This window comes from Peromyscus eremicus, chromosome 7 (genome assembly GCF_949786415.1).
Source record: "Peromyscus eremicus chromosome 7, PerEre_H2_v1, whole genome shotgun sequence".
NCBI lineage: Eukaryota > Metazoa > Chordata > Mammalia > Rodentia > Cricetidae > Peromyscus > Peromyscus eremicus.
This window is the reverse complement of record NC_081422.1, coordinates 100648036-100674650: the sequence shown is the minus strand read 5'-3', so window position 1 is coordinate 100674650 and position 26615 is coordinate 100648036. Positions and strand designations below refer to the sequence as shown.

Below are 26615 nucleotides of genomic sequence, written 5' to 3'. Positions count from 1 at the left end.
TTTGAAAGGCCGTACCCATTCCATCAAGCTTGTTCCTGAACCAACCTGACTCACCCGGGCCCACTGGGGGCTTTCTGGAGGGGGGGGTCAGATGGAGAGAAAATTCTTGGTTCATCCAAGCAATGAGCTGCCAACTTAGAAGCCAGTCAGGGGCCTGAAGGTGAGGTGAACGAAAACCTAGCAAGGCTCTCTAGACAGCGCGCCACCATCTTAGGACTCTGAGGAAGCGCACAGTCCACGTGGTTCCTTTTGGTTAAACTGAGTGTGGTCCTGCCAGCAGGGTCTCAAGGCTCCCTTCTGTGTGGCGATGCCCACTGGGAGCGTCCTATGGTCGGGTGGGGAGGCTCCAGTGCAAACAGCACTTGGGGGTGGGGGAGCAGGAGCACCCAATCCCAGACTGGGCACAGATGTGGCTCCCTTTATTTATTTACTCATGTCCCCGTACAAATCCCTAATAGACTGAGCTCCTGATTCTTGCCCCCTGATCATTCATGATGGCGTTCTCTGCATGATTAGCTGCTGGTTCTCCAGGCACTGCTTCAGCTTGTCTTCTGCCAGGGTCAACCGCTGCTCCAGGATGGACACTGTCTGCAAAACAAAAGGGGTCAGTTCAGGACGCAGGGCCCACCTTGCTGCCCTGGGGATCACTGTAAGCCACCAAGCCTGCTGCCCAATGCCAGTGCCTCCCTTCCCACCAACAGGCTCTGCCTGGCCTCTCATGCCTTCTGTGCGCACCTCTGGAGTTTGTGGGCAGAAAAAGATGCCTTGTGGGGAGGCAGGTGGCAGATCTCACAGCCCTCAGCCCTTCTCCCAAGACAATCATGGCATAAAGAATTTTGACCCCTAGCCTGGCCCAGGCTCTGTCCATCACCAGAGACCATGGACCACCTCTATCTGGGAAGGAAGTTGCCCCACAAATGACACTACTTCACCGGGTCCTGCCCAGGACACGGCCCTCCCCTCTGTGCTGAGGGAACTCTTCCCAAAGTGGGCAGGGGCTAAAGCTGGGAGTGAGTCCCCGGAGCCCAGAGGGTGGGCGCTCTACTTGTGTGGGTCCTATGAGGACAGAGTGAGACAGTGCCACCTGGGGGTGAGGATGAGGGTGACCACTGGCAAGTGACAATGCCACGTTGATCCACTTCCACACACCCAGCACCAAGGCTGCCTACGGATCCAGTCACCTGAGGCTGTGTGACTTCATGGACCAAGACCCGTCTTGCAGACAGGGCTCCCACAAAAGTGGTCTACTTCTGCATACTTCTCAGAGGGGTTACCCATCCCAGCCTGTCCCACCAATCACGCCTACCCTAACACTTGCTGGGTTGACCCACACTCAGCTGGTCATTTCATTTCCCCCACTGAGGGTTGCTGAGTGCCTACTGCATACATGAAGGCCACACCAGCCACTGGGGATAAGGTCACTGCAGGCCAGGCCACTGTGAGCGCAGCAGGCTTGGTTACCACAGGCACTAGGAAGGTCATGTAATTTCACCAGTGATCTCTCTCAAGAGAGATTGTCCCGTTCCCTGAGGTCCCATGAAGGCTCGAGCTTGATCCAGAAGAGAGCTTTCATGCTCTTGATAAAATGGAGACATTCTGGGCGAGTTTCCCCTTCAATGCAGCTGAGCACGTGCACAGCATCCTGTGAAGACGTCAGCTGTCACAGAGATGCCCCACCTGATGGCTGGCCCCTTCTGAATGAGCTAGCCAGGGATGGGAGGACCGTGCCATAGGGCAGAACCTGGAAAGACCACTGCCTGTGGAACATGAACTGGACCTCCAGAGGCAGAGCTAAGCTCAAAGAACTCATCATATCCCCAAGTTGGCCAGCCAGCCAGGACCGGGTCTGCATCTCGTAAAAGTGGCAGTGGAAACAGCCCCCGGCTGGCCCGAGCAGCATTCCTGGAAGTTTCCATTGGCTGCTGTGAAACTCACACTGCCAAAATAATTCTTCTTCCAGACCCTTTCCGACAGACAGTCGAGACTCAAGGCCACAGTGGGGGAGCCTGGCTGGTGCCATTTCCTTTTCTGACTTTTTTTTCCCTTCCTTTTAAAATTTTTAACAGGAACCCAATTTCCAAATGCAGACTGTGGACTCTGAAAACAAGAGACATTGGACCAATGGCAATACTGGGACCTCCACTTGTTCCCTGGGAGGGAGGCCCATACTTCAGGACAGCAGGAATGTGGTCCTTAAATACGTCCATATTAGATTAAATTGAAGAGAAAAGCACCCTCTGGTTCACAGCCACTCACTAATGGAGGGTGCTGGGCCCACCGGAGACACTTGGTTTCCAGTTCTGAAGGAGGACGCCTTCCTTGCTTCGAAGCCTTGATATATGTACTCCAAACTAACCTCAAACTCGTGGCAATCCTCCTGCCTCAACCTTTCCACTGTTGGGGTACTAGACAAGCACGCCATGCCTGGCAAAGGACACTTTATAGTGTGTCCCTCGTACCTGCATCTCCCCCACTACTCTCTAGCTTCACTCCCTGCCAGGCAAGCTTGAAGAGTCACGCCATCTTTATGTTTGGACAACACTTCCCCTGTCTGTCCTGCCCCGAATTCGGCCTGTTCTGCCAAGGGGTCAGGTGGCAGTCACCACCAGGGATAACTACCAGGCAGTTCCAAGACCCATTTGATCTTAATGTGTTTTGAGCCTTAAGGATGGGCTTGGATAGGAGGGGCTTTCTAGATATCCGTACATTAGAATGCTGCCTGGCATCCTCAGCTTCACATTTTCTCCTTGATGACCCTACTCTAATAAAGCACACAAGTTCATTTTCACAAAAAACAATTTTTTAACACACCTTAAAAATAATATTCTACAACAGAGAAAGAACAAAAGAAAAAAAATCCTGCATTGTTACAGGGTTTTACATAAAGTTGAATGCTTTCTATATTCTTGGAGGAGGTCTGGCTGGCTGTCATGGATTCTCCCATGAAGTCTGGTTACTGCGTTGTAACTTGGCTTTTTTTTTTTTTAATGCCGAATGCCATTTATTGAAGGAGGGAGGAGGTCTTAAATACAGGCTTACAGCACAATGGGAGAACCCCGGAGGGCAGAAGTTCACTACCGATGTTTTACAATCTTGCATCTAAGCTGGAAACCTGTTCTTGACGTCCGCTGCGGTGTCTCAGTGTGAGACTGTAACTCCACTAATTTAGATTGTGTACCCTCCCAGAAAAATTCTAGTTTTTTTCTTCTTTTTCCTTTGTTTTGGGACAAGGTCTACTGCAGCCCAGGCTGGCCTTGAACTCACTATTAAGCTGAGGATGGCCTTGAACTTTTTTCCTGCCTCTCCCTCTTAGTGCTAGGATCATAGGCATACATGAGTCACCAAGCCTGATTAATGCCCAGTTTGGTGCTGGGTATCAAATCAAGGGCTTTGTGCAAGCTAGACCCACACACTCTACCGACTCGGCTCCATCTCCAGCACATGATGTGCCTTTCTCCCCAGCAATGGAAGAGTCCCGCCAGGTATCTGAGTAGCAGGGTTGGGCACGCTTAGCCTGATGTAGCTGAGCAAGGCCCTGGCAGGGTCTGCATGGGTCACAGCACTGCATGAGAGGCTGCCGCTGTGCCAGCACCTAGAGGGGAGGAAAAGGGCATCCCTGGTAAGGACTAACCTAGGCCACTTCATGTGACCTTTTCATAGTGTGACTTTTACCTGTGATGAGCACATGTCTACACTAGCGTCGGGCACTCAGAAGGCTCAGTAAATATGTACTGCCTCACTGTCCAAGGACAAAAGCAGTTGCTGTTCCCTCTTCGTGCCCAGTGCCCACGCAGGGGAGCCCAGTCACGAGGTGGCTAGCAACTCACCTCATTTCAATCCCCTGGGGCTTACCCTGGGGCTTCTTCTGTCACAGAGGGTCTGGTCTGGCTGGGCTAGGAAATAAGGTCACACCTTACTCTCAGAGTGTGAGTGGGACTTTAAAGGTGCACCTGCACTATTAGGAGTCCATGCCACAGCCCACCAGCCTTGATTTTCTTTTCTACAAAGGCAGATGAGAACTAGCCTTCCAGGCCCTCCAGTGATCCACGCTGTCTCTCAGCGTGCTCTGGCCAGAGAGCAGAGCCCTAGCCCAGTCCCTCAGAGGGAACTGTGTCACGTCAGGTGGCAGGTGCCTAAGGGAGAGCACCTGTCCCAGCAACTTCCAGCCCCAATGTCTAAACACAAGCAGTCCAAAGACACTGCCCAGAGCTAGCCAGCAGCCCTGCGCATACCTGATAACACTGAGAGTGCTTTCCAGACCACAGGTGCCCTCCCCTGCCCGAGGCAAACCATCTTTTATTTGCCTAAACACTTAGGTTTGGCGGTATGGTTTTAAGAAGCCATAAAAGCAAGAAAAGATAAATGTTGGGGTTGGTGAGATGGCTCCCCATATAAAAGCACTTGCCACAACAGACTGCCATTCTGATCTGAGCCTTAGGATCCATGGTTGAAGGACAGAATCAACGCCCAGAGTTGTCCACTGACCTTTACATGCATGCTGCAGTATGCTTGTGTGTGTATGTACATCATACATGCACAATTTATTTTTTTTTAAAGAAGCTAGGCAGTGGTGGCGCAGGCCTTTAATCCTAGCACTCAGGAGGTGGAGGCAGGATCTCTGTGAGTTCGAGAGTCAAGGGCAGCCTGGTCTACAGAGTAGAAAAAGAGGTAATGTTATAGGGACAATCTTATCCAGGAATCAGTAGGCAGAAAGGTGCCCACTGGTTTAAGGAGGCACAAGGCAAGCTTTACACTGGCCAGGGGCTGTGCTGGCCTGCCTGGCCTCAAGCTATGCCAAGGAAATGAGGCAGAGCAGGAGCTGAGGAGGAGATCACCAGGCAAGAGAGAGAACCACAGGAGACTTACACTGTAGGCCCAGGAGAGAGGGCCTCAGGCCCCACGGTCCACTGCATCATCAGAGCAGCAGGAAAGAGCCGTGAGGCAGTCTGGCTGCTGCCTAGGAATAGTCTGGAAGGGGCTGCACAGCTGTGGGAAGGCAAGGTGGAATCAGTGATGTGAGGGCGGGTGGTGGAGGAGGCCTCAAACTGCAGAAAGGGAAGCCCTGGAGGAAAGTAGACAAAATTAGAGAGCTCTCTGAAGGGTGAGCCAAGACTCAGGTTAGAGGAGAAGAAAGCCCAGAGAGATGGAATGTGAGGCCTGTAGTGGTCTGAGAAGAGGCAGCCGAGTAAGTGTTTCTGAGTGGATCCTCACTGCGGGGGAGGGAGACAGCTGGAGGGGCAGAAAAGGAGGGGAGGACAGTGAATCCACAGCCCCTGATGCAGGAAAGAGAATCTAGTCTGGCAGGGCCAAGGACAATGCTGGGCTGCTGCTGAGCCCTGTAGGAGATGGCCAGGGAGGGACTGGCCAGCCCCGGAACTGATGGAAAGGAAGTATTAAGGTACTGGGGACCAAAACCAGGAGCACAGTGAGAAGTGCCTGGGCAGCTCTTGGCTCTGGGCAGCAGATGAGGATCCAGGAGCTGGGGCTAGGGGGTGGGGCTTCCAGTATGACTCATTCTGGGCTTCTGGAGGAAAATCCTCCCAGGACTGGTTCAACAATGGTGTTCTCTTTCCATTCTGACTTTCCTGCAAGGGGAGGGAGGCAGTGATCTGTCTCCCGTTAGGACAACATTCACAGGGCAAGCGCATCTCTCTCACTCACAGTTCAAGGCGAGTAAGACATTTTATGTAACACCCTGAAGGGCCTTATAAACAGTCCAAAAGGAACTGACTTTAAAGTGACAACCTTTATTTTTAGTCATCTAAGATCTATGGTGATTCTCAAAGAAGCTGCACCAAAATGCCAAGCCTGGGATGTCTGGCACCTGGGCTCCCCACCCCAAGTGGCAGAGGAACACAGCACCAGGGTCGTTTTGATAGATGACTTTCTGTACCACAGTAGTTATGAGACATTTGCTGAAGGCCTGCTAGGATCCCAAGAAAGCTCTGGGACCCCAAACAGCTGAATCCAGCTCCTGCATGTGACCAAAAGCCCACACTGGTCACATCAGATGCTCTGCATGGGACCAAATCTGGGCTTGGGTATCTCTGTTGGCCTGAGGTGACTGAGGAGAGAGTCTTGGCTTCTCTGACTGGTGTGACTGGGATTCAGGCATTCTTTGACTGACCAAAGGAAGCCAGGGCAAATTTATAGGGCCTCACAGGTGGCTACAGAGCACTTATAGGTTCTCCATAATTCCAGAGAAGAGTTCTCTGAGCATGGTAAAGAGGGGTGAGAAAGTCCAGAACCCTGAGACTACATTTTTCCCCTGAAAAAGGGTGAAAAGTGAAAAAAGGTCAGGTACAACTTGTATGGTTGTCCCTCACACCTCAGGGAGTGGCACACAGCCCTTGACACCCACATATTCTCTCCCTGGGTCGTGTGGCCTTTTATTTGTCCCTTCTTTCTCCTGATGGCCATCTCCTGCCCAGTCTCCTACCTCCTCACCACTGACCTCCCCTTCCTGTAGTCTCCCTGGCCTCTTTCCCTCTCTGGCCGGTTTTCTCTGGAGGTCGGCTGGTCCTGCATCTTTCTACAACTCTTTCTTCTTAATTCTTGCTTATTTCTTTTTCTTTTTTTGGTTTTTCGAGATAGGGTTTCTCTGTGTAGTTTTGGAGCCTGTCCTGGATCTCGCTCTGTAGCCTAGGCTGGCCTTGAACTCACAGAGATCCGCCTGCCTCTGCCTCCCAAGTGCTGGGATTAAAGGCGTGTGTCACCGCCGCCCGGCAGCTTACTTCTTCTTTTATCCTACTTTTCACTTTGTGTTGGGATAAGGCAAGAGAACAGCACGGTGTATGGGAAGGTACCCTGACAAAGCTCACCCGCTCTGGGGCCCAGCCTGCAGCTGGCAGTGCTGGGAGGGAGGGTACCATCTCTGGCAGAAAACCACGACAAGATGTTACAAGGCGGGTAGAACGCGGTGCTTCTCAAGTGTAGGATGAGTGGAAAGGCCCCAGTGATGCCTGGCAAACTGTCAGGAGGCCAGGGTGGTTGGGCAGGAAGAGACATACAGTAGAAATAATGAAGATATGCCAATGGTGGTGGCACACGCCTTTAATCCCAGCAGTTGGGAGGCAGAGGCAGGAGGATCTCTGAGTTCAAAGCCAACCTGATCTACAGAGTGAGTTCCAGGACAGCCAGGGCTACACAGAGAAACCTTGTATGAACTTCCCCCCGCCCCAAAAGAGAAAAAAGAAAAAACGAAGGAAGTTAGAGTAGGGGTTCCAGCACCTGCAGCCCGAGAGGAAAGGGAAGGAGGAAGTCTCCACTGCCTGTTGCTGTCACTGCGTACAGGTCTGAGCAGGTACGGTCAAGGAAGATGATGTGGTGCCGGGACCATCATGCAGGCTGACGGTTGCTGAATGAACTCTGGGTGAAGAGCTGACCCTAGTCACCTGGTCCCACAAGCAGAGGAATGGATGGCACTTCAGAACATAGGGCACAGGGCACACGTTCAGAGGCACGAACCCTCCACAGCTACTTTCTCCCACAGCCACCGTCACCACAAGCTATGCACAAGGCCTCTCTTGTGGAAGCTGGGGCCCGAAGAAGCACAGGACACTCAGTGGGTCAAAAGGACCCACTCAGGACATCCAACAGCTCTCATTACCACACACTTGCCAGGCACCCACACACGCAGCACAGGGACTCTGGTTCCTGAGGGCTTCTAGACACTGCTGTGGCCAGCACAAGTCTGGAAAGGCTGAGTTTTGGCGAGACTGCTCACCATCACTGATGATAAGTGCCATCGTAGCAGGAAGGAAGAAATGAGTTTTCAGGCATGTGGTAGCCCAGCCACTCTAGCTATGCCCCTTACACACATGGCTGGACTCTCAGAAGGGCTTCCGCATGAGCAGAACTCACTGCGGCTTCCCTCGGTCACCCCCACTGCCACTCGGCTCTGGGGCCCTTTTTCCTAGCAGTTGCTGCTTGCCCTGGCCAGAGCACTTCCCTATGTCCAGGTCTTGTTCCCTGGGGAGAGAGCAGAGTCCAAGGAGGAGGGAGCCAACCTCCTGGGCTTGCTCCATGGGCTGGAAAGCAGGAAACGTGCACATGAACAAGGTGCTAGGTCAGGTGACCAGATGGAAATGGAACGCCGACATCCAGCCACATACCTACCAAGCCTTCTGCCTGGGCAAGAGGAGGAGGAACTAGTCTAGAGGGAAGCCTGGGCCTGGGCCTGGGCCATCTTCCCTAGTCTGATGGGGCAAGACAGGGATCCACTCTGGCTAGGAAAAGGCAGGACTGTTGGACAGAGGTAGCACTTGGGTGTTTTATCCTAGTAAACAAGGTGGCCAGCAGGGCCTTTACATGAGGGGGGCTCTGTAGAGAAGGACTACTGACAGGGGCAGGTGGCCACCTATGCTCTACTGGTCTCCTTCTGCACCAGGACACACCACATCCAGCCAGCACCGTGGCCCCATATCTTCCTTGTCATACTCCTGCCTGTCCCCAACACACACATCTCAGCTTCCTAGTGACTCCCTCTCTTAGGTCACCCTTGATTTCCATTCTTCCCACTCCTTCTGACATATCCCTCTTCTCCCCAAGACTTCAGATCCTTGCTGTGACACTCCCATGGCATTTGTGGCCCTGGGCAGTAGATCAATACTGCTTCTCAAAGACACAGTCCAACCTCTCTCCCAGGATTCCCTCCTGGGCTCCAGTTCATGCTTGGGGTCTGCCTTCCTCCCCTTTCAGCATGGCTACAGAAGGGGTGTGAGCCCCCAGGAAATGTCACAGCGATTCCCAGTGAGCTTTGGCCCCTATGACAAAAGAACAGGCTCCAGGGGGTGGGGACTTAGCTCAGTGGTAGAGCAAGGCCTTGGGTTCGGTCCTCAGCTCCAGAAAAAAAAAAAAAAAGAACAGCCTCCTGACTTTGATGTTCCATGTTCATATCTGGATTTGACTGGCCTTGGCTAAGTTGCCTGACTCAGTTTTCCTGTATGTAAAAACACAGGTTTCAGAGCTCCTGCAACACAAACTCAACAGCTCGTGTTTATTCGCCTACTGTTGGGCTGCGAACAGGGTGCACTGTGGGCAACGTGACACCCCTAGTTCTTGCCCTGGCTGAGCTTTGGGATGGTGGGGAAATCTCACTGAAGTCCCAAAGAGGGTATCCTGTGGTCAGTCCTGAGAGGGTCTGAGCCACTGGAGTGCACAGTGGTCTGTGGCTTCTTATAGTTCCCTTATGACAGAAATCTGCTTTTAATCATTTCCAGAACTGTGGCTGATTTGGGTTCCCTGAGGAGATCTCTCTGGAGGGTCTTGGGTTCCCCAGTAACCTCCCCTCCCCCCACCAAACACAGGATTCAATTATTAGCAGCTAAGGAGTGCTAGCCGCTCTTGGTCAAAGAAAATGGGTGCAGCTACCCTGGCACACCACTGTGAGTGAAAGTGGCAGGTTGGGGGATGTTCTGAAGCTGGCCATTGGCTTCAAGAGCCTGGCCTGGACTGTGCTACACATTATCTAACTCCTTTGGTTCCATTTTAAAGATAGAAAATGTGGAATTAATCTCACTGTAGCATGGTTTGACTCCGCTCAGATGCTCAACATCTAAAACAGATGCAGTAAACGGGGAACCTCTCTCTCTCTGCTGTGAGGTCTTGTAGGGATGCTGGGTATGCAGCCTGTCTCCGCCCTGCAAGCCCCAGCCTCATCTCTTGGTACGCGTCCCTGTGTGTGTGCACACACGTGCACATAGGAAGCCCTGCCTTGCTAATGGTGCCCTGGCCAGTTATATGTCAAGGCGACAAGGGGCTGGAGGGGCCAACTTGGTTCCCTGGGGACAGGCTGCCGGTTTGGGTTCAATCTTTCCCACCACTCAGTCTGCCTCCTAGACACAGCCTCCTAGGTCACAGCCCACACACATCTAATGATTTGTTGCAGAGGGGCTTTCGACTCTGAGGGTGCCAACACTGGCCTTCAAGCAGCCTGTCAGTCAGTCGTCCAGTGTCCGTACCACAAGGGCAGGGTTTTGGATAAGTCTTGTTCACAGACAAGTTCCAAGACACACTTAGAAAGTACTTGATGGACAAAGGTTGAGTCCTGAGTGCTTGGCAAGTGTCAAGTACACAGTTCCCTGAGACCAAAGGACAGTTCAAGTGGGTGGTGAGTCTGCCTGGCTGCTGAACGGCACTTCACTTGAATCCCTGGCTATGACAAGCTTGAAGGGAGGGGAGGGGAGGGAGATGGGTGACAGAGACCAAACACCCTACCCTCGGTGCGGCCCTCCTCTGGCTAGCCTTAGGAGAAACAGGCTGACTCCAGCAGAGCAGGAAATGGGGGAGACAACATCAGGGGCAGAATCAAAGAATCTGTGGGCTCCTCCTTGTCCAGCCTCAGCTCTGATGACTTACAGCTTCACAGCCTGAACTCCGGAGGGAAGGAATGGAGGTCCCCTCTTATGATGACATCTGACATGCTGGAGTACCCAGGATCACACACAGCTGGCCCATAAAACACAAGACTCTATAGAAATCCCTCAGAATCGCTAACCATTCCCCTTCAGCCCACAGTCTGCTACAAGCAACACAAGCTTTTGGCTCCTGGAGCCATGGGTCCGAGCTCTGTTTCCCATTATCTCAGGGATATAGGATTTCTCTGATGTTTTCACATGCCCCAGGCCCCATCTCTACTGAGGATTAGCTCTCTTTGGGATGTATAGGACATGCTATTTTCTATCAGTGGATTAGCTACTGGATTAAGGAATTTTGACTAATTTACCTTCTCATGGCTTCATAGCAATTCCTTTCCGACAAGCACAGCTTCTCCTTAAAAGGAGACACTATAAAGGGCCCACCCCCTGCATCTGTAAAGCCAGATGCTCCTGGGCCCTATAGAGTGCTGTTCACACCAAAAAGGATACCAAACCACGGTCCTGCCAACGTGGACCTGGGTTTAGGTACCTCTCCTTGACAGCCATGTGTGGCCCACCTGGGAAGCCAGGTGTCTGACAGAACCCAAGATACAGTACAGGAAGCCAGGCAAGTTTGTCCAGTGTTCTGTTATGCTGATTCTATGTGAAGTCCAACAGTGCTAAGTAGGGGCATAAACCTTGGCCACCTTTTGCAGCCTCAAGCCTGGGAGACTGCTCTGTAGCTGGGAGGCTTGAAAAACCCCAGCATGGCCTGGCAAGCTGGCTGCAGCTCATGCCCAACAGGACAACTGCAGGGACGGAGAAGGGCATGTGTCATCAGGTGGGTTTTTATAAGTTTCCCTGGCCCTGCCAAGTGTCCACTGACCCACCAGCGAAAATCTGCTTCGCCGCCCTGAGTCTTCTAGAGGCACTAGCTAGGCCCAGATCAGAATGAGTCAAAGAACTGTTCTTTCCAATCGCCATGCTAGTTAAAGCTCAACACTTCTTTCTCTTCTTGCTCCAGCCCCCAAGGTGTGAAGACAGTTTGTGCTTACAGTGCAGGCTCGGATCAAAGTGAGTGAGTGGAAAGAGCAGGACCTGTGGCAGCTTTCCCTGGCTTTGCTGCAGTGGAACTGCAGCAGAGAGCGAGCTACAGGGGCAGCTGTGGCTTGGTTAATCTCAGAGCAGAATAGGCCTTCTGCAGCTGCCTGCCATAAAGCTTACACAGGCCCTTTCTTGTGTTTTTTGCTTGACCCTTCCTTTAGAGGGCTCCAGATGAACAAGGACAAATTACTGGAGTTCCCTTACCCATCTCTAACCACATCCTACACCAGCCCGAATGAAGGGTTCATGCATGTGTCTCATATGTCCCCATCCCCCACTCCTGCTCACCATCTTCCAGCCCTCCCCACTCCTCAGATCTGCTTGGAGCCTCAGAAGAAATCTCGTACGACTGGCTGTGAACATTCCCAGGCTCCAGAGGTAACCACAGCCATTGCCCAGCCCATTTCAATCTGCTGCTTCTTTGTGTGGGGGGATACTTTTCACCACAACCGCAGACGGGATAGAAGATGGAGAGCAAGAGATGTCTGCCAGATCCCCAAGGGAGCTGCCCCCCAGCCCCCCATGCAATAACAAACACGAGCTAGTTCTGGAGAGCAGCTAATATTCTGCCCTGACTTGGTACTTGAGGAGGGACCAGCCTTCTCCACCCTTCCCTATTGTAAAGCCACAGGAGCCTGTGGACTGAGTGCCAAAGCCAGCAGCAGGGCTGGGGAGGAGGAGCTGGGGACCAGACAGATGTTCTTACCCCCCCCCCCCCCCCCGTGCCTCTGCAACTGGCTAAAGGCGGGCATCAGGCCTGTCCCTACCACAGACTATACAACGTCTTCAGTCCCTTGTCTCCCAGGAAGGAGCCTCTTAACAGAGAAACAAACAGTCTCTTGTCTCCAGACCCCCAAGTGGCAGGGGCTCAGGCTGTTCTGAACTTGACTGTGGCTGAAAGGGTAGCCCATGAATGCCCGTATAGAGAGAAGGATGACAAATCCACTCTGGACCAAGACTGCGCGGTAGCTAGACGTGCTTGCTGCAAACACTGATGTGCGGAGGGTGGTTTGGGTGGAAACCGACACGCATCCTCTTGGAAGCAGGGACTGCAGAAGGCACGCAAGGGGACTCGCTCTGTACCTTCCCGACAAACTGGGTTTGGGATCCCATGGGAGGACCAACCCTAGGGAAAACATAACTACTAAAAATTCAGTCTGTTTCTACAAACAATAGCTGGCCTGCCTGGCAAAGAAGGACACTGAAAGCCCCAGAGTAGCCAGGCCTGGCCCATAGCACAGAGGCAGGCCCTAGTCATCCCACCTTTCCCACCAGTGTGGAACTGGACACTTTACCCCAGTAGCCCATTAAGCAGAGAACTGCCAGGATTTAGGACAGGGGTGGTTAAAGGCATCTAAATCCCCAAATCAAACAAAAACGCTTGGCCTTGTTGAATGATATCAGCAGGGCTCAGAGACCTGAACATTTAGCAAACTCAACTGCCAAGGAGCCCCAAAGCAGCAGAGCTTGTAGGGCCTGGTTTTTCTTGCTTAAATTCCAAGTCTTAGATTAGCACCCCAGCAGTCTCCATGAGCCACAGGAGCCTGACTGTGACGTCAGGGCATGGCTGGGGCTAGCCTGAAGCACTGCATGCTAGGGAAAAAAAAGTTGGAGCAAGAATTTGCAAGAATTTCATGGCTTGGTATTTTTAAAAAGCAGCAAGATGTGAAACTGGAGTCAAAAATAACTCTGCTGTTGGCTTCTGAAACAAAACCACCAAGTCACTGGCTAAGTCTGTGCTGGGTTGCTCCCAGAAGCCTGCCAGGCTCCTGGTCACTGGCTAAGTCTGTGCTGGGTTGCTCTCAGAAGCCTGCCAGGCTCCTGGTCACTGGCCATAGCTCCATGCTCCACCCCATCTCCTGAAGAGAGACCCAGGGCCTCAAATGCTCAGGAGGGTAGCTAGCCCCTGCCCAGCAATTCTTGATGATTCTCAGAGTCCACAGAGGAACACAGGGGAGCCAATGGGGGCAGTGAGCTTGACCAGGACTCTACCTGCCTGCCAGCTAACTTCCCAGCATCTCTACAGGGCACAAGAGGAAAGGACATGCAGGTCAGGGCCTGTGCTGGTGTCCCTCAGGGTCTGACATCAAGCAAGTACGTCTGGCAGCCCTAGGGTCTGGTTTAAGTCCTTCGGATCTGGCCATGAGGGCTACAAACCTGGTGTGGTGGCAGAGCAGAGTTTGAAAGGCCTCATGGGAAGACCTGGCTCTACCAGAGATGCTGATGTCGCTGACCACCTCACAAAACTGAAAGGTAGACACCATGTAGCAGCACAGTGGTTCTGTCTATGCTTGTGAAGGGCAACATGGGAAGTGTGGTGGCCAGTGGTACAGAAACAGCAGGAACGGACACTCCACAAGCCTCTATCTGCTGGACTAGAAGCTTCACCCTAGAGAAAGCCTTAAGAAGCAAAGCCCAGCCGGGTGGTGGTGGCGCACACCTTTAATCCCAGCACTCGGGAGGCAGAGCCAGGTGGATCTCTGTGAGTTCGAGGCCAGCCTGGGCTACCAAGTGAGTTCCAGGAAAGGCGCAAAGCTACACAGAGAAACCTTGTCTCGAAAAACCAAAAAAAAAAAAAAAAAAAAAGAAGCAAAGCCCAGCCGGGCGGTGGTGGCGCACGCCTTTAATCTCAGCACTCGGGAGGCAGAGGCAGGCGGATCTCTGTGAGTTCGAGGCCAGCCTGGTCTCCAAAGCGAGTTCCAGGAAAGGCGCAAAGCTACACAGAGAAACCCTGTCTCGAAAAACCAAAAAAAAAAAAAAAAAAAAGAAAAAAAAAAAAAGAAGCAAAGCCCAACCAGAGCAGCCAGGCGTTTTTGCCCTTCTCCTGGCTTTTCTGTACACCCTACAGCCTTCGGGGTAGAGCCAGCTTTGTGAGCAAAAAAGACTCAGGCAGGCTCAGCAGAGTGATGTGAGCAGCCATAGGACAGGTATGTATTGGGTGTGGAGGTGACGAGGTTGAAGATGATCTCATAGCAAAGTTCCCCACAGGAGAGACAGAGGAGGCAGAGGCAGGTGGATCGCTATGAGCTGAGTTCCAGGTCAGCCAAAGCTACATATTGAAACCTTGTCTAAAAAAAAAAAAAAAAAAAAAAAAAAAAAGAGGCCGCTGCTCTCCCAGAGAGCCTGGGTTTGGTTCTCAGCACCCACATGGCAACTCACAATCATCTATAACTCTAGTTCCAGAGGGTCTGACAACTTTTCAGGGCCTCCATGGGGACCAGACACACACGTGATACAGACATACATGCAGACAAAACACCCATACACGCCGGGCGGTGGTGGCGCACACCTTTAATCCCAGCACTCGGGAGGCAGAAGCAGGCGGATCTCTGTGAGTTCAAGGCCAGCCTGGTCTACAAAGCAAGTTCCAGGAAAGGCGTAAAACTACACAGAGAAACCCTGTCTCAAAAAACCAAAAAACAAAACAAAACAAAACAAAAAACCCACACATACACATAAAATAAAAATAAATAAATCTTAAGAAAAAAGAAACACCCACATTTTCCCCAAGCCAGTTACTGTTGGCGTCTAAGACAAAAACCACTAAGCTGCTGGATGGCCCCACACAGCACTTCTCACAGTGGCCTCCCAGGCTACTGTATAACTCGATTTAAAGAATGACCACATGAGAAGCGTGCATCTTTGAAGAACTTCGGTCTTGGTCCTGAATGCCGTAGCCCGGGTTCAAATACCCGTCCCTAGTTTCCAGATGTGCACAGAAGTGCTTCACTGGAAGAGCCGTCCTGCTGGTTCCACGGGAAGCTTAGATGAAGACACCCCAAAATTCCACCCACACTGTTTAGTAAGGGGTTGAGGGGATGCTCAGCCTACGTACGCTAAGATCAGGACCACCTGCTTCTTGCCAAAGCCATGGGCTGGGTAGATCCAGGTACAACAGCACCTGGCAAGATGCTGACTGCTGGGAAACCCTGAGGTGAGGTCAAGTGAGGGCTGCAAAGGGAAGCCTTGGAAGGGCTGAGGCCTCAGCTAAGCATCAGGAGGATGTTCTCAGGGACTTTCCATCTAAAATGGCTGGAGGAGACCTGAAAGGTCAGGCCAACCTGAAGACTGCCTATTGGGATTACAGACAGCAGGAGACGAGCAAAGGCCCATGCCTCGCAAGGTCACTTCAAAAGTTATGTTCCTCTTATATCCTCTTATAAATGCCATGCATACATACTCCTTTCTGAGACAGGGTTTGTGTGGCCCTGGCTGTCCTGGAACTCACTCTGTAGCCCAGGCTGGCCTCGAACTCACAGAGATCCACCTGCCTCTGCCTCCCCAGTGCTGGGACTAAAGGTGTTCGCTACTACACCTAGCTCATAAATGCACTTTTGAAAAGTAATGCATGCACTTTATAAAAACAGGAGATTCTCTAAAAGGTAAAACCAGCACAACCCAAATGCGTGTACAGTCATGCGTGTATGTGTGTGTGTGGTGTGTCTGTTAAAGAACTGATTTCTGATGTTGCACAAACCCCAAGGTAGTTGGAATTTTGACAGACCTGCAAGGCCTCTAGGCCCCAGGGGGCCAACTTGCTTGCTAGGGAGACTAAATGCCTCACGGTTGGCTGATCTCACCACCACTGCCTTGACCTGCAGTGAAATCTAGCTCCAAGGTTTTAGGAAGTTGCTTCCCAGGAGCAAGCCTGTGGCAGCTCTGCCTCTTGCTTAAGTCCGGGTCTCTCTGTTGTGTCTCTGTCTCATGCCCACATCCCTCAGGCTTCTGCTGGGTCAGGCTCCAGCTTTGCTCTGTTCAGTGTCCAATCACTCCTGGGCTGCTGCTTCTCTAACTCCCACCAGAGGACCCAAGGTGTCCATGCCTTGGCTGTCTGTGCTCCTTATACATGGCTCCTAGCTTTCTCAATGGTCCCAGTTGCCTGCTCCCCCTTAAAGCCTGGCTCTGGCATCCAATTCAGTCAAGGAGACTTCTCAGGAGCGGGACTGGGTTTCACATAGGAACTGACACAGAATGGGCTCAGTGAATGGGTGTGCACAGAGAGAATGCACACTACGTAAGGGCTGAGCAATGGCTCTCTTGGGCAGAGGAAGGTCTAGCTTCAGGAGGCAGCAGAAGACTGGAAGGAAGGCCTTGTGGTGCTGTCATACAGAAGGCTGTCCCCAGCAAGCCTTGAGTAGTGGCAGTGGCAGCCCCAGGGCAGCTCCTAACACAGCAGGAACACACAGCACCGCTGGGCACTGCTTGATGAACTAGCTCCACAGGTGGACACAGTTTATCTTCCCGGAGGCCTGGAGAGTGGGGGCTGGTAAGAACATGGCATCCCAGGCTTGGAGATCGGGGCACAGGAGGCTTAGGTTGTCCCCAGATCACCAGTTAAGGCTGCAGTGAAGCCAGACACACACTGAGCCCCAAGGGGGACTGCTTGGATTTCTGACTTCAGGACTGCTCCTTCTAGAAAGACTGCTGAGTGAGGGTGTCACCAAGAGAGCTGAGATTTTGTATCTGTCCCTCACAGTGGTGGCAGACAGACCATAAACATCCACAGAGGCGGTCTTGCTCCCTTGAGCTGTCCCCACACACCCAGACTGTTAACGAAGGTAGGCTTTTGTTTATTTCTATTTTTCTGGTATTTTGAGAAACCATTTTGCCATGTAGACCTGGCTGGGCTTACACTGTTGATCCTCTTGCCACAGCATTTCAAGAGCCGGGATAGCCAGTGTGAAGTAAGAATTCATCTTTAAGAACTAGGGTGGTGGTGGTGCATACCTTTAATCCCAGCACTTGGAAAGCAGAGGCAGGTGGATCTCTGTGAGTTTGAGGCCAGCCTGGTCTACAGCACAAGTTCCAGCACAGTCGAGACTATACAGAGAAACCCTGTCTCAAAAAACCAAAAAAGAACTAGTCCTTTGTAACGTAGCATGGGAGGACACGTGACTCACTCGGGACTCATCCCTGTCCACTGTCTACTGCAATGGCTCTCCCTGGGAGGATGTTCTGTAGGATAGAAGTGTAAGGGACCCAAGGCGGCCATCTCTCTCTGCGAGACCACACAGAAGTAGACTTCCATGAAGAGAAGAAAAAGGGCAGTAAGTGTGCTCAGAGCGCACAACACATGACTCATACGGACCTCACTGAAGCAGGAGTCAGTGCTGAGGTGGCCAGAGCACAGAGGGCTTTAAGACTAAGAACAAAGTGAGGAACAGCTGCTGAGGGGGTAGACCCAAGGCCAGAACTCACAGACTAAACAGGGAGCCTGGCTGAACAAGCCACTTGGAAGGAAAGGCAGCAGCGGCTACCTGGCCTTTAGGCCTCAGGAGAGGGAGGGCTGGTTCAGTTTGGACTAGGTCTAGAAAACAACCAATGACCAAGCCTCCCAGGAGCATTTGGAGTAACCCAATGTACCTTGTACAAAATTGGGCTGAGTCTATGGCCTCGTGTAGGGCTTCATGGAACCCAAGCTTCCTCAGGACATAATGGGTTCAAGGGGAACCTTTTCACTTTGTGGCACTGAGGAACAGAGGATAAGACCACTGTGGATTTGCAGAGACCAAACACTGTCAGGTAGGACAAGGGTGTCACAGGGCATCCACTCAGCTGCAGGCCCGCCCCTTCTGCTCTGTGCTACGGGTTCCTTACAAAGCTACTATCAGCCAGGCGGTGGTGGCAGCGCACATCTTTAATCCCAGCACTCGGGAGGCAGAGGCAGGTGGATCTCTGTGAGTTCGAGGCCAGCCTGGTCTACAGAGCAAGATCCAGGAAAGGTGCAAAGCTACACAGAGAAACCCTGTCTCAAAAAAACAAAACAAAACAAAAACAAAAACAACAAAAAAAAGCTACTATCATACTCCTGACTGCTAACACAAAACAAAGCCTCCCATGTGCACCCTTAAATCAGCAAGCAGCAGGAAATGTTTTCAGTGTTATGCTCCTGTATTTTTAGCCACCTTCTCGGACTTAATTTCCAGTTTTATCCTGTAAAGTCCTAATGACTCTGCCTCCCCTGACCTCTCACTTGATGAGGCTGTGAAGAACACGAGGCGGTTTCTGTCATCTTAAAGACTTCGCACGCTGCTCACATCTCCTTGAGCAGGCTTTCTTCTCGGGGTTACCAGGCTTTCCAGAGTCTCCGTACATTGTGCTCTGGAGTCCCACAACCCTGACGCCCGCCTCTCCCTTGGGTGCTTCCATCTGTGGGCTCAAGGCTGACGTTGCACCGGTGATGAGACAGGATGTGGAGTGGCTTTTCTCACTCAGCCCAAGGTCCAGAGTCAGGCAAAGGCTACCAGGTGCTTGGGCTCCATTTCTACTAGCCGTCCTTCGCATGCCTCCGTAGAGCTGGACTGGGGATCGCTATCTTCCCTCCCTGCTTTTACAACCCTTCCTAGCAGACCACGTGTCCCTCCCACAGCCTCATTAGGCACAAGCCAGCATGGGCCATGGGGGTCTGTGGAGTCCCTGCCTGGCAGCTAAAGCCAAGGCACCGGGGGACAGAGGCTCTTTCAGCCCCACCCCGCCCACTGCGCCAGTCAGCTACCCCGGGGTCTGTGCTCTGTGCGGTCCCTCCAGACCACAGGCAGGCTGCTCTTCTGTCAGGGCCTCCCTCACAGGTGATGCTCCTCTGGGCATACTCCAGTGCAGCTGCTACCTCTTGCCAGGATATTTTGTTCATACTGAAGCTGCTATGCTATAAATTGCAAGTTGCCAATGTAAGTTAAGCTCTGGAGAATAGGACCCACATTTTCCTCACTGATGAAGATCATGGGCAGGACCACAGTAAACACTTACTCAGCAGATACCTAGAATCAGGCATGAGCCAAACTCTGCAGAGATTCAAATCCGCTAACCCTTACCACAAACATGGAGCCAAGCGCCCAGACCACTTGTGCATTACAGGTCAAGGCACAGAGTTTAGAGATCTAAAGGGGTTTTTCCAAGGACACCTAGGGAATAAAAAAGGACACTGGTCCAAACTCAGGTTTGCAGAAACTCCAACTCACTAATCCCAGCATTCTGGAAGGTGAGAATGGGATGAATGGACAGGCCACTTCTCTCAAGGAACTGTTGTGGCTTCAGCCATACCCGGTGGGCAAACTGGCAGAAACCTGTATGGTGATTTTGGAGTCTGGTGGCTTCGGCTTACATAGCCCCAACAGCCAGGATCCCAGGGAAGCCACTGATATTTCAATAATGTAATTTGGAAAACAGGTCCATTCTCTCTCTCTTCTCTTTCTCTCTCTCCTCCCTGTTCACACACACAGAAACACTTTATTTATTTTAAAAGAGTCTCACACTATACAGCCTTGGCCAGCCTGGAACTTAATATATAGATCAAGCCGGCCTCAAACTCAGACACTCCCACCTGCCTCTACTTCTCCAGTGCTAAAGTCAAAGATGTAAGCCTCTGTACTAGTCTTATGTCAACTTGACACACATTAGAGTCATCCAAGAAGAGAGAACCTCCATTAAGAAAATGCTTCCAGTTGGGAGGTGGTGGCGCACACCTTTGATCCCAGCACTTGGTAGGCAGAGGCAGGTGGATCTCTGAGTTCAAAGCCAGTCTGGTCTACAGAGTGAGTTCCAGGATGGCCCCTACTACACAGAGAAACACTGTCTTGAAAACCAAAAGAAAATGTTTCTGTAAGATCAGGCAGCATGCAAGCTTGTAGGGCATTTTCTTAATTAGTGTTTAAGGAGGCACAGTCAATTGTGGGTGGTGCCATGTGGGAAGCCAGCTCCCACTTTTACCCAGAGTACTCTTGAGGAGAGAGGGATGAGAAACTTGTAGATAGAAAGATAGTGGAGATTGAGACAGACAGAAACACAGGATAGCTTCGGAAGGACCTGGATCAATATCCACCAGCTCCTTCTGTGGCTTCAAAAGGGCTTTTTATAACAATGCCAAGGGGTGGGGCAAAAGACCTCCCCCTGCTAGATCAAAGCACACCGCACAGCCAAGTGCAGACCCTTCCAAACACCTGGTGACCACACGTGGTCTAGCCATCCTCTTATACAGCCCTGCTGGGTAAAGCAAGCTCAGATCTCACTAGGAAACCTCTGTGGGCTCCCACAGTACCACCCCTGAGCTGGTGGTCCTGGATTCTATAAGAAAGCAGGCTGAGCAAGCCATGGGGAACAAACCAGTAATCAGTACCCCTTCATGGCATTAGTTCCTGCCTTCAGGTTCCTGCCCTGTTTGAGTTCCTGTCCTGACTTCCTCCAGTGACGGACTACAATATGAAAGTATAAGCCAAATGAACCCTTTCCTCCAACTTGTTTTTGGTCATAGTGTTTCATTACAGCAACAGAAAACATAACCAAGACAGCCATGATGCCTTTGATCCAGTGAAGGACACACTGAGTTCATGAGGAACATGAAGGCACTGTGAGCTGCTATTTTTAAAAACCCAGTACTTTCTGGGCACGGCCTCTCTCTCTCTCTCTCTCTCTCTCTCTCTCTCTCTCTCTCTCTCTCTCTCTCTCTCTCTCTCACACACACACACACACACACACACACACACACACACACACCTCTGTAACAGAAGTGCTCAGGAGGCTAGGGTAAGAAGATTTCCAGTTCAAGGTCAGCCTAGGCTACACAAAATGACCCTCATTAAAACAAAACAAAACTCAGTACCTGCCAACCAACATCAAATAATTCAAACGCTAGAGTAATGCAGTAATGTGTGCGTGCTTCCATCAGGCCCTACCTGTGTGAGGACGTCCAGCTGGCCCACGATGTGCTCCAGTGTGCTGGTCAGTGTCTGGGGCATACTGACGGGCTCTTGGGGCTGGCCTTGCACTGACTCCAGACTCTTGTCTCTGCCTGGTGGACCATGCAAATCCATTTCTGGCTAAAAACAGAAAGAGAACAGTCCCTCAATCTATTGAGTACTTGAAGAAACAAGGAGGGAGGATCATCTTCAAAGACAGATGATCTGAGAAATCAGGAAACTTGAGGAAATGGCTTCTAAGTGTCAGCAGGAAATAGCAGTGACAGGACGCACACTCTTCCAACACACCGAGATTCACACATCCATCTTTCACAGCAGAGACTGAGAAGTGGAGTTGAGTGCAGGGCAGTCCAGACTAGATGGGTTCTGGCAAAGGGGCAGGTAGACCCGAGTGCCCTCAGAGTGCTCCCAGAGGTCCTCGGGGAGGCTGGTCCATCTCTCACTCCTCACTCTCAGGCACTATCCAGGATGCATCTTGGAGGAGCCAGAGACATAAAGACTGCATGGCCCTGAAGTCACCTCTTCTCTCAGACAGTGGTTTAACTTCAAGTCCACCCTCCCAATACTGGCTGCCCAGGCTTCACTAACGCCTTCCTGAGGGCCAGCAGCTGTGGCCCAGAACTGAGAGGGGATGTTCCAGATCCTGCCCTGCTCCAGATCCCCTGGAAAAACAAAGATCTCTGTGTGACTGTTCTGCCCAGATGGCTGGCAAGAGCCAGAGCCCACAGGACAGGCACAGCTGCCTTGTTTTGGACAGGACTCTAGGAACGGGAGGCACTTGGGTTTTTACGACTTGAAGGGTCACTGAGCCCCTCTCTATACTCAGATGCAGGCTTCTCCTGCCCCAGGAAGCAGCCTGCATGTGTTGAGCAGGAGGATTCCCTGAGCATGGGTGCCTGGGGGCAGGTCAACAGATGCCACAGTTCAATGCCTGCAGCTCCACTGTGTGCTAGTGACAGCCAATGCTCTGGGCCACCCCTAAGTTTCGGTGACCCACAAATGTCTAATGGACATTCCAGATGTACCATGTCACCCTCAGGGCTCTGTCCATCCAGTCCACCTCCTTCCATGCCCCTCTTGTTTTGGTGCTCTGGCATTCACACCACATTTTCCTCTCCATGGGTGCTTTCCCTACACTTCTCCCTCTGCTAGAAATACACCGCCCTCCCCATCAGGAACTCCTCTGCTCCTGCATACCTGGGCCTCCTTCTTCCAGCCCTGTTCCTCTCCACTTCCAACAAGGGTTGGAACACAGGCACATCAATCAATGCTGGCTTCTCTATGGGCCCGGCCACAGACCTGTTGCCCCCTCCTGCCTGTTCTCATCACTGCTTTCCCCACAAACCCAGGACATCACTAGGCTCAAGGCTTGTGAACCACCCATGCACCACAGAGTCAAGCCTACTCTACCCAGAAGCCGCCCACCTCCCAGAGCACAGGCAGTGGAGTATATTGGGTACCTCTGGGTACCTAGGATACTCCTAGCCCTGACCATACTGGGATGCCTGTGGACACACAGTCAGCAGCTGGCTGCTTACATCTCCTCTCAATGTCTTCCCTCCTTGACTAATCCACAGCAACCCAGCCCTGGCAGATGCTCACCTGGACTACAGCACAGTCCTTGAAAAGAACGGACCCAGGAGAGGATCCCCAAGAGACAAAGGAAGAACACAAGGACAATTCAGCATGGGGAACTTACCCGCACATTTTCCTTTATCAGGAAAGAGTCCTGATCGCATAAACCACAAACTCTCAAGGACATACTGATGTGAACTTGAAAATGATAGATCTGGTGGCCAAAGAACTTGAGTGTGAGACATGAGCCGGAGGGACATTCTGGAGGAAATCAGTGCCGTGCCCACATGCCCATGTTGACATGCCCATGTTGATACCACATGGGTGATGCGGCCATTTCCTAAGCTCTTCTAGTCCTTCCAGGGACCGAGCATTTCAGATCCCAGTGCCCACCCAGGAGCTCAGTCCAAAAGAAAACACTTCAGAAGACTGTCAGTCTTGCCAAGAAAGCTGGGGTCTACTACAGCGATCCCTAGGCCCAGGCAGTTCTGTCACTAGTGAGGAAGGAGAAGCCAGAGAGGCCTTGGTTCCCTCACTGACCTCCACCACTGCCTCTACCTCCTCCTCTGTAAAATGGAGTCAATGACTGAAGTCATCCGAAGTCACCAGCAAGCCTTGAAAAATGTTCTCAGTCCTGTGCCCTCTCCTTCCAGACAGACACACTCTTCCCCTGGGCACCGAGTCCCCATGGCTCTACCAGAAAAGACTACCGAGAGAAGGTTACAGGCTTCCTGTCCCGACAGCAGGCATCTATCTTCATGGGGACGGCCAGCCTGGTGCTGCCTGCTGCCCAGGAAGGAGGGAATGGAAATTCTGAGTGTTTCTGCAGAACAGCCCAGAAGCTGCCAGTGCTGAACTGGGCTTCTGGAAACAGTGGATGATGAGATGGGGGTGGGGAGTGAGCACCAACTTTAGCAATCTCCCTCTGAGCCAAAGCTAAGCAGATCCAAGGGAGCAGCAAGGACGAGAGCCATAGTGCTCCAAGCTGGAGAAGTGGCTTTGGGAGAGAAGTGTGTTCCCATGGATACCATGCTTTCATATGGGCTGTCTTCATGTCACAGCCAAGGAAACTGGGAAGAGAAATGCAAACCCAGCACCTGGAGGCTAAGGCAAGAGGCTGTGAACTCCAGGGTAGCCTGTGGTTACTCACCTGCACTCCAGCATTACAGAGCTGTGGCACTTCCTGGGAAGCCTGGTGAACAGGCACAAAAGCAGACATGGGAGAGCTAAGTGCCAGGGCGAGAAGTGGCACTCAGAGTAGCAGGGCCCTGAGTAATGCCGAGGGCAGGGTGACCACAGCAGTGCTAGAGGAAAGATCACACCAGTTTACAGCAAAGCATCCTGGGGGCTTTAGTGGTTCTCGGGTGTGATCCTTACTCTTGGAGGCGTCAGGGACACAGCTTTGGTCATGTCTGTGAGGTGTTTTCACAGGTTTAACCAAGGAGGAGTGGCCCACCCTGAATGTGGGCAACAGCATCCCCCAGGTTGGCGTCCCAGACTGAACAAGGAGAACTGAGCGGAACAGTGGCATCTGTCTCTTTCCGCTTCCTGACCTGCAGACACAGTCTGACCAGCCATCTCATGCTCTGCACCTTGCCTACCCCACATGATGGACTGTATCCTCTCAAACTGTGAGCCAAAATAAACCCTCCTTCCTTAACCTGCTCTGATAGGTACTTTTCCACAGCAGGAGAAAAACTAACACATCCAGTGTATCATAAGCAAACTCCCAACTAAGACCAGCCTGTAAGTACAGCTCCACACTATGCCACTTACATCAAATATTTTAATACCAAAACCACAAGAAAGATGAATCTCCAGACTTATCTACTTAACTTCATAGAAATTTCCCTTGGGACCCATAGGTGACCCTTCTCACACCCTGGAGGAGGATCCCGGGCTCTCACAGGATGCCTGCCTGGGTTTCTGTTTCTTCAGTCACTTCCCTGTCAGGTGTCACCATGGGCTCTGCCCTTCACACACAGCAAGGACGGCACTGAAGTCTCTAGCTGTGGCTGATGCTCAGTCACCCAGGCACACAAGGAACCAAAGCATGAAATTTCATTAAAAACAGACCTGAATAGTCTGTAGGTCTTCCTTGCCACAGCAATCACTCTGGGCTGATCTCCTACCTGGTCAGCTGGCTGTACAGTGGGCCTAGGACACTGGGCCAGGGAGCATGAATCCCACCCTAACAAGAAAAGAGGGGGCAATCTAAAAGAATCAAGTTTTTTTACTCTTCCAGAGAATCTGAGTTCTGTTCCTAGCACCAACATTGTGACTAACAAACATCTCTAATTCTAGTTCCAGGGAATCTGACAACCTCTTTTGATTCTCTCGGGCACCAGGAATGTGGTGCACATACATACATGTAAAAACACTCATACACATAAATTTTTAAAAGAAGGAAAGAACTTTCCCCTCAGCCTCCACAAAAGCCAAGGTTAGGGACACAGCTCAGAGTACTTACCTAGCATGTCCGAGGCCCTCAGTTTGATCCCCATATCTACCATGAGCACATGCCAGTTGGACAGTTACTTAAAAGCCTATCCTATTATAAGCTTTGCATTATGCCCATTATATGTTCTAGCCATACACTGTAAGGAAACAGAAGTGTACATCCATAGAAAATATGTATATGAAAGTTCACAGCAGCTCTTTTTTTTTTAAATACCAAATAGCTGAAAATAACCCAATGTTATCTATCAATAACCTTAGATAGATAAACAGACTGTGGTATAGCCATTCAATTGAATCCTCCTCAGCAGTAAAAGTTTTGAACTACGTATATATGTAACAACATAGATCAACCTCAAAATAATTAGGTTGAAAGAAACCAGATAAAATGAGCAAGTAATTGTATGATTCCACTTACATAAATTCTAAGTACAAACTAACGTAGACAGCAAGTCAGTGAGTAGGGCCGAGGAGACGGCTGTGGTGACATATTGTGTCCCCAATAAATTGTGTTCCCTAATAAAGCTTATCTGAGGGTCAGAGAACAGAATAGCCATTAGATTAGACATAGATGGCAGAAAATGGTGGCACATACGCCTTTAATCCGATCACTTAGGAGGCAGAGATCCGTCTGGATCTCTGTGAGTTCAAGGCCACACTGGAAACAGCCAGGCATGGTGACACACACCTTTAATCCCAGCACTTGAAATCTCATGTCTTGCTTGGGAAGGACACATGCCTTTAATCCCAGGAAGTGATGGCAGGAAGCAGAAAGGTATATAAGGCATGAGGACCAGGAACTAGAGGCTTTTTAAGCTTTTAGGCTTTTAGCAGCAGTTCAGTTGAGATCCATTCCAGTGAGGACTCAGAAGCTTTCAATCTGAGGATTCGTGGAAATAGGATCTGATGAGGAGTTGTTGAGGTGAGGTTAGCTGTGACTTGCTCTGCTTCTCTGATCTTTCAGAATTCACCCCAATAGCTGGCACCAGGTTTTTTATTAATAAGACCTTTTAAGATTTTTGTTACAGAACCGGGCGCTGGTGGCACACGCCTTTAATCCCAGCACTCGGGAGGGAGAGTGAGGCAGATCTTTGTGAGTTCGAGGCCAGCCTGGTCTACAGAGTGAGATCCAGGACATGCACCAAAACTACACAGAGAAAACATGTCTTGAAAAAAAAATAATTGTGTTACAGATGGCTTAGTGGGTAAAGGGCTTGGCACGTAGGCACAAGGACTGGAGTTCGTATTCACAAAACCCCATATATCTTGACAGGTGTGATGGCTGGCCTATAATCCCAATGTTCCGGAGGTGGAGACAGAGAATTCCAAGAGCAAGCTGGCTAGCTGGAGTAGCTGAATCAGCAAGATCTGGGATCAATAGATAACTGAGTATTAACCTCTGGCCTCTACAAGCATGTACACATACAAC

The 26615-nt window shown here is 51.3% G+C and overlaps 1 protein-coding gene across 1 annotated transcript in view; it reads right to left on the bottom strand.

The window, feature by feature from the left end:
- Positions 1-362: 362 nt before the first annotated feature.
- The window catches only part of Poc1a (POC1 centriolar protein A), a 69250-nt gene continuing 42997 nt past the window's right edge, over positions 363-26615 (bottom strand). Inside the window, exons 10-11 of the mRNA XM_059268525.1 lie at positions 21131-21274; positions 363-588 (exon numbers count right to left, since the gene is read on the bottom strand). Coding sequence (XP_059124508.1) covers positions 490-588; positions 21131-21274 — 243 coding nt within the window. The 3' untranslated portion in view covers positions 363-489. The remainder of the gene's footprint in view (positions 589-21130; positions 21275-26615) is intronic.